At 31.8% G+C, this 6584-nt stretch overlaps 1 protein-coding gene across 1 annotated transcript; it reads right to left on the bottom strand.

The window, feature by feature from the left end:
* Window positions 1–223: 223 nt before the first annotated feature.
* On the bottom strand, window positions 224–2537 carry LOC145108451 (ent-kaurene oxidase-like). The gene is made up of 6 exons (XM_079045477.1): window positions 2348–2537; window positions 2057–2217; window positions 1655–1957; window positions 1313–1567; window positions 875–1231; window positions 224–725 (listed from the first exon to the last, which is right to left on the bottom strand). The coding sequence occupies exons 1-6, from the start codon at window positions 2496–2498 to the stop codon at window positions 417–419; spliced, it is 1536 nt and encodes a 511-aa protein (XP_078901603.1). The 5' UTR covers window positions 2499–2537; the 3' UTR covers window positions 224–416.
* Window positions 2538–6584: the final 4047 nt, after the last annotated feature.

Genomic DNA, 6584 nt, shown 5'->3' with positions numbered 1-6584 from the left:
GTCTTAACAATCATTTATTTCCAATTTTGATTATAATATATGGACCCAGATCTTGATATGCTTAGACTTGAACAATCGTCCTTTTAAAAAACAAGTTTTATTCATGTGATGCAACTTGAAAGTATAACACACTCTAACTCCAAAACCATTAAATTTTGCCCAAAACAATTACTTCATCCGTCCCAAAATTATTGTGTACAGACAAAAAAAAAAAACACATAGATTGAAAAAACATTAATTACCAATAATTTTGTTATATGAATTGACAATTATATTTTTTGTTGCATTTAATTCCACCATTTTATTGCATTTAATGGAATGATAGATGAGAGGTATTTTGGTAAAACACATATTAAGTAGGCTATTATTTTGGGATAGACAAAAAAAGGAAACATAAACCATTAATTTAGTCCTAGTTAGTTTCTTGGCTTTAAAACTGCAAGCATCGGATTAAGCTTCTGTGTTGTGAACCCAAGCGTATTGACATCTTCTCCCACATCATCTTTAAGTCTCCACTCAAACTCTTGAACCATTCTCCCAATCCCCACACAAACAAGCAACATCGCCTGCATAGCCCCTGCGCACACTCTTTTCCCCGCTCCAAAAGCCATTGTTTTTTGGAGGTTGATTGGTTCATTCTCCGCAAGAAACCTCTCTGGACTCCACTCCTCAGGGTTTTCCCAGATTTCCCTCTCCATATTACACCCATATATATTCACCGCAAGCTGCAAAACATCATATGATTAATTACAGCATTCAAAATTAACAATACGTTGGAGTCTATCCTTTCAATCTCTCATCAAGAGCTCTTTTGGAGAGAAAATCTAGAATTCTGTATATCCTAATTAACAAGGTCATGTTCATGTAAACAAACCTCAGTCCCAGCAGGAACATGGTATCCTCCGAGCTCGGTGTTCTCGTGCACATATCTTAACGGGATTATCGCTGCTGGACTATGAACTCTCAATGTTTCGTGAAAAACAGCCGATAGATATGGCATCTTGCACAACTTCTCCTCGGTGATCTTTTCTGACCCACAAACACTTCGGATTTCGTTGTAGAGTCGTTGTTGCTTGTTTGGGTGTTTTGAGAGTTCATACATTGCCCATTCTGTGGTCACCATCGTGGTATCTGCTGTTTCAATGATCGGTTCCCAAAGTGACATCAGCAATTGTGTGTCCGTTAATGGTTGTGCCTCCGACAGCAAGTAATCGATGAAACTATCCAAATTCTTAAAATACAAACCACGTTAACATAATCATATGATATCCTATTTGTGAGTGCGTGAATTATATGAAGTAGCATACTATACCTCTCCAGACTCTATGCGTTTTCTATGTTCTTGAATCACGGCCTTCATCACAGCCTTTCTTCGGATGTACATTTGTTCGATTTTATCCTCGAATTTGGTGTTGGGTATCCACTTAAGATACGGGAAGAAGTCTCTCCAGTCAACTTCTGCGGCACCCATCATTGGATCCACAACCAAAATCTGAAACATCTCATCTCTTGTCATGGTGGTTCCAAGATCAGCCACGTAAATGCTTTCGATATCTCTCCCAAATGTCTGGAAACATTATATATGTTTATTATGTCATTCAAATTTTCTATTATAACTTAGCAAAAAACAAAAAAAAAAAAAAAAAAAAGTCACCTGTTTGAATGCTAGCGTGAAAAGTTCAGACTGAAAAATTTGGCGGAGGTTTATTGCTTCATGAGGAGAATTTGGAGCCAAGGCATGTAGTTTTCTCGATAGATTATCTGCCATGGCGTCTCTATGGGCACGATGTCTCTTTTGAGCAGCTGGGCCTAAAATACTGGTGAGTAAGTTGCGTTTGACAGTTTTGTGATAATCGTCATAATCACTCATGACAACCATGGCTTTATCGGCTGAGAGGATCTGTAATGCCTTTGAAAGCTTTCTGGTTGAGATGGAATCGTATCTGGTCACCATAGCCTGTGGCATCGTATTAAAGAAAGAACTAATGATTCTAACTTCGAATATAAACACATATTTAGTTCACAGTGATTCATGTAAATGATATATGTGTAGCACCTCTTTGGCAAGCTGATTCGAATTAACGACAACCATGGAGCTGGATCCAGTTTTAATGGAGTAAATAGGGCCATAAGTTTCTGCCCATTTTGTAAAAGTCTTGTAAGGTTTCTTCTCCTTCAACTCAAGCAAATTCCCCAACAATGGCACCCCGGGTACCGCTGAAATATTCATTTACACTATTCAACGTCTTTCACAGAGACTAAATTTGGCTTTTAAAAACACTGTTTTCTACAATGCATAATTTACATGAACTAGAAAGAGAGAGAGGGAGGGGTGGTGGAGGATTACCGGGAACAGAAGGGAGACGATTTGGATTATCAGGTTGCTGAGAGAGAAAACTTTTGAGAAACAGCAGAGAAATACCACCGGCAACAGCCGCCGCCGGACCACCAAATGCAAGTGCCGCGGATCCCACTGGCGCCACGGTCTTTAAATCCATTTTTGTTTTTATCCCAGAGATTCAAAGGAACAAGACAAGCGCTGGTGGTGCGGAAGTTGGTATTTTTGTAAATATATATATACAAGAAAGCGAAAGGAAAAAGATCCATAAAGGGGGTTGCTACTTGATCCTTTTAGCAAATTTTGTCGTCAAATGCCCAAGTATTTTCCAAGAGATTCCGGTTCAACCAAAAACAAATAAACAAATAAATAAATAAAACAACAACAAAACAAAATTAAACTTATTGTTAATTATATTGTTAAATGCCTATTCTAATATTTTTTTATGTCAACGGTCGAGTGTCATATTTATAAAGGTGTTGTATATTTTTTTTTGGGATAATGGCTTAAAAGGGTAATATATTTTTCGATTTCTATACATTTCGGCACTGAGTTTTTTTCGTCCACATTTATCCCTTCAACTTGTTAAACTGTACAAATTCGGTCCTTATGACCGGTTACTCCAGGTTAACCGAGAAAAATGACTTAATTGAGTAATATATTTCTCATTTTGTACACATTTAGTCCTTAATATTTTTGTACACATTTAGTCTTTAATATTTTTTTGTTCAAAATAAGTCATTTTTGTTTTTATACTCATTTAGTACTTATGAATGATTTATTTAGTTTTTCTCACGACATCTTACGTGGAACAATCATTGATGAAGTGTGCAGGGCTGTTGATGTTTATGTGTAACGTCTCGTTTTAACAACCAAAAATGTTCATTTTTAAATAAGGCAAAAGTCCCTAATTATAAATCCATTATTAAGAAAAAAAACGTTTATTCCAAAATACATTTATCGAAAATCAGAGTAATATAAGAAACGCGGAATCTTCAATACTATTGATGAGTGTGTACAGTCATGCTTTCGCCTTCCCACGATCAACGATAGAACCTAAAAACATAAACAACTAGGTAAGCACAAAGTTTAGTGAGTTTCCTCAAAAATACTCGATACAACAAACGTATTATCATGCATAACGAGCCCACACTCATTAGATTGGAATACCTTTGCCCAATCAGTCATCAGACTGGAATGCTAACATGCAACAGGTCCAATCAGTCATCAGACTGGAATACCTAGGGTTTGTCGGCATGCCGCCTTAACCCAACCGCTCTTTTCGAGCCTCCGTGCCTACGACTTACAGTCGGCCCGCACCAGGTATTTTGCCCTATAGCATATAGCAGGACCACCTCAACCTATCCCAGGCCACCACCATATGAGTATCCCATTAAGATGTCGTGAGAAAAACCTAAAGAAATCATTCATAAGTACTGAATGAATACAAAAACAAAAATGACTTATTTTGCAACAAAAAAAAATGTTAAGGACTAAATGTATACAAAAATATTAAGGACTAAATGTGTACAAAGTGATAAATATATTACCCTATTAAGTCATTTTTACTGGCTAACCTGGAATAGCCGGTCATAAGGACTAAATGTGTACAGTTTAACAAGTTGAAGGGGTAAATGTGGACGAAAAAAAGTCGGTAACAATGTGTACAAATCAAAAAATGCATTACCTTTTTAAGTCATTATCCCTTTTTTTCCTTTCACTTAATAAAACTGTGCTTTTCCAATTATACCTTTATATATATATATATATATATATATATATATATATATATATATAAAAAGAAAGAGAAGAATATGAAATGGATTTAGTTAATCTCCTTCCTAATCGGCTTTTGAGAATCCCACTCTTTGATCGTTGGTCGGCGCTCCTTCTTCGCAGGTCACCGGTCGAGTTGTTTCTTCACCGCTCTCTGCTCGCTGGCCGCCGCTCGTACTTTGGCGGTCATAGTTAGTTTAGTTATTAGGGGTAAAGAAGATAGCATTTTACTGGTTTGATTATATTGTTGATTACAATTGTTTCATCTGTTTAATAAGTTTTTTGATTCATTTTTTTTAACGATATGTTGGTTATATCGCTGTCATTTGTCTGATTTTATTTGTTTCAATCGATTCAGAAGGTATTTGATTATATTGTTGTTTTATTCTGTTATGGGTTAATCATACCGTTGATTTCATGTGTTTCGATCTTTTTGTAAGTTGTTGATTGTATCGGTGATTTCATTTGATTACTAAATAATTTTTTTAAGTTTGCTAATTCCATTTATCATCTGAATGGAATGGATTCAAAGTTGTTGATTCCATTTATCATTTGATTGGAATGGAAAATGCCATAAAACTAACGGAAAACTGAAATAAAGTTCTTACATATTGGCATTATAATTGATTTACTCGTTATATCTTTTTTTTATTAAATTAAGTCCCAAAAACCGGTAATCGTATTCAATTTAACCATTTTACCCGGTCAACAGTTCATCCAACTTTCAAAAATTATATTTTTGGCCCAAATTTCAAATCTATTACAAATTTGGTCCAAAATTTACACTTTTGGCCCAGTTTTTAAATTTTATTGCAAATTTGGTCAAAATTTTAACCTTTTGGCCCAAAGTTTAGAATTTTGTTATGAATTCATCCTAACTTTTGTTTTTTTTTTTTACAACTTTTTTTTTTTAAATTTTGTTTCGAATATGTTTTTTCTTTATAAAATCATATTTATACAAAAAAAACATATTTTCACATAAAAAATCATATATTTTCTATATATAATCGTTTTTTTTTTAAAAAACTTTTTGTATACGAAATACCAATTTATAAAAATAGATATTTATTAAGTACATAAATATATACAAATCCGTTTTTATAAAAAAAAATGTATGCATACATGTATTTTACAAAAAAAATGTATACAAACACCTATTTTCGTAGAAAACGTGTACATTTCTTTTGTAAAAACGTATTTATATGCACCAAAATAAGTGTTTATATATATTTCTTTTGTAAAAGCATATATATATATATATATATATATATATATATATATATATATATATATATATATATATATATTATAAACACACATTTTATAATAAATGCATTTGTATTCAAACACGTTTATATATAAATTTTTCAAACACTTTTTTATAAAACAAAGGTATACAAACACGATTTTATAAAAAAAATATAGATACACACCTATTTGTGTGCATATATATATATATATATATATATATATATATATATATATATATATATACACGTTTACTATGAAATGGGTGTTTGTTTACTCTTTTTATAAATATGTGTTTGTATACAAATGTATTTATAATAAAATAGGTGTTTGTACATATTTTTTTTATAAAAATGGATTTGTATATATTTATATACTTAATAAATACCTATTTTTATAAATAAATATTCCATATACAAAAAAGTTTTTTTAAACAAAGTTTTTATATAAAAATATATAAGATTTTTTATGTGAAAATATGTTTTTTTTTTGCATACCTATGATTATATAAAGAAAAAACGTATTCGAAACAAAATTTTGAGAAAAAAGTTGTAAAAAAAGATAATGTTAGGATGAATTTGTAACAAAAATCTAAAATTTGGGCCAAAATGGTAAATTTCAGACCAAATTTGTAATAAAATTTAAAATTTGGGACAAAAATGTACAATTTTGACCAAATTTGTAATAAATTTTGAAATCTGGGCCAAAAATGTAATTTTTTAAAGTTGAATAACATGTTGACCGGGTAAAATGGTTAAATTGAATACGATAACCGGTTTTTAGGACTTAATTGAATAAAAAAAAGATATAATAACTAAATCGATTATGAGACCAATATGTAAGGACTTTATTGCAGTTTTCCCTAAAACTAATAGGAAAAGATACTATTATAAGATTACTGATTCATTTAGAGAAAATAACAAAATGGTCCATGTGGTATGGTGTAATCGGCACATATAATCTAATTTCAAAAAAATAGAGAAACTCGATCCTTGTATTTTGTTAATATTATACAAATCGTCCTTAAGTCGTTAAACTAACTAGAGAGCTATTAAGTTCCTAATAAAATGACTTTTTTACCCACTTGTAACACTCCAAAAACACAATAAATTTAAAAATTTCAACACCAACCATGAATCAATATTGTTTAAAAAGCATTATTTCAAATCAGAGTTTTCCCAAGATCCGAAGACATAAAAACAGGAAGTTGTGTACGATCACG

Source organism: Lactuca virosa, chromosome 4 (genome assembly GCF_052849685.1).
Source record: "Lactuca virosa cultivar CGN04683 chromosome 4, Lactuca_virosa_CGN04683_v6, whole genome shotgun sequence".
NCBI lineage: Eukaryota > Viridiplantae > Streptophyta > Magnoliopsida > Asterales > Asteraceae > Lactuca > Lactuca virosa.
This window is presented reverse-complemented; position numbering and strand designations above follow the sequence as displayed.

Coding starts and splice junctions, on each gene's coding strand:
- LOC145108451 (XM_079045477.1), bottom strand. CDS start 2,498: ATGGATTTAAAGACCGTGGCGCCAGTGGGATCCGCGGCACTTGCATTT. Junction 1,568..1,654: donor TCACGCTAGCATTCAAACAG/GTGACTTTTTTT, acceptor TAATGTTTCCAG/ACATTTGGGAGAGATATCGA. Junction 726..874: donor ATGTTCCTGCTGGGACTGAG/GTTTGTTTACAT, acceptor GATGTTTTGCAG/CTTGCGGTGAATATATATGG.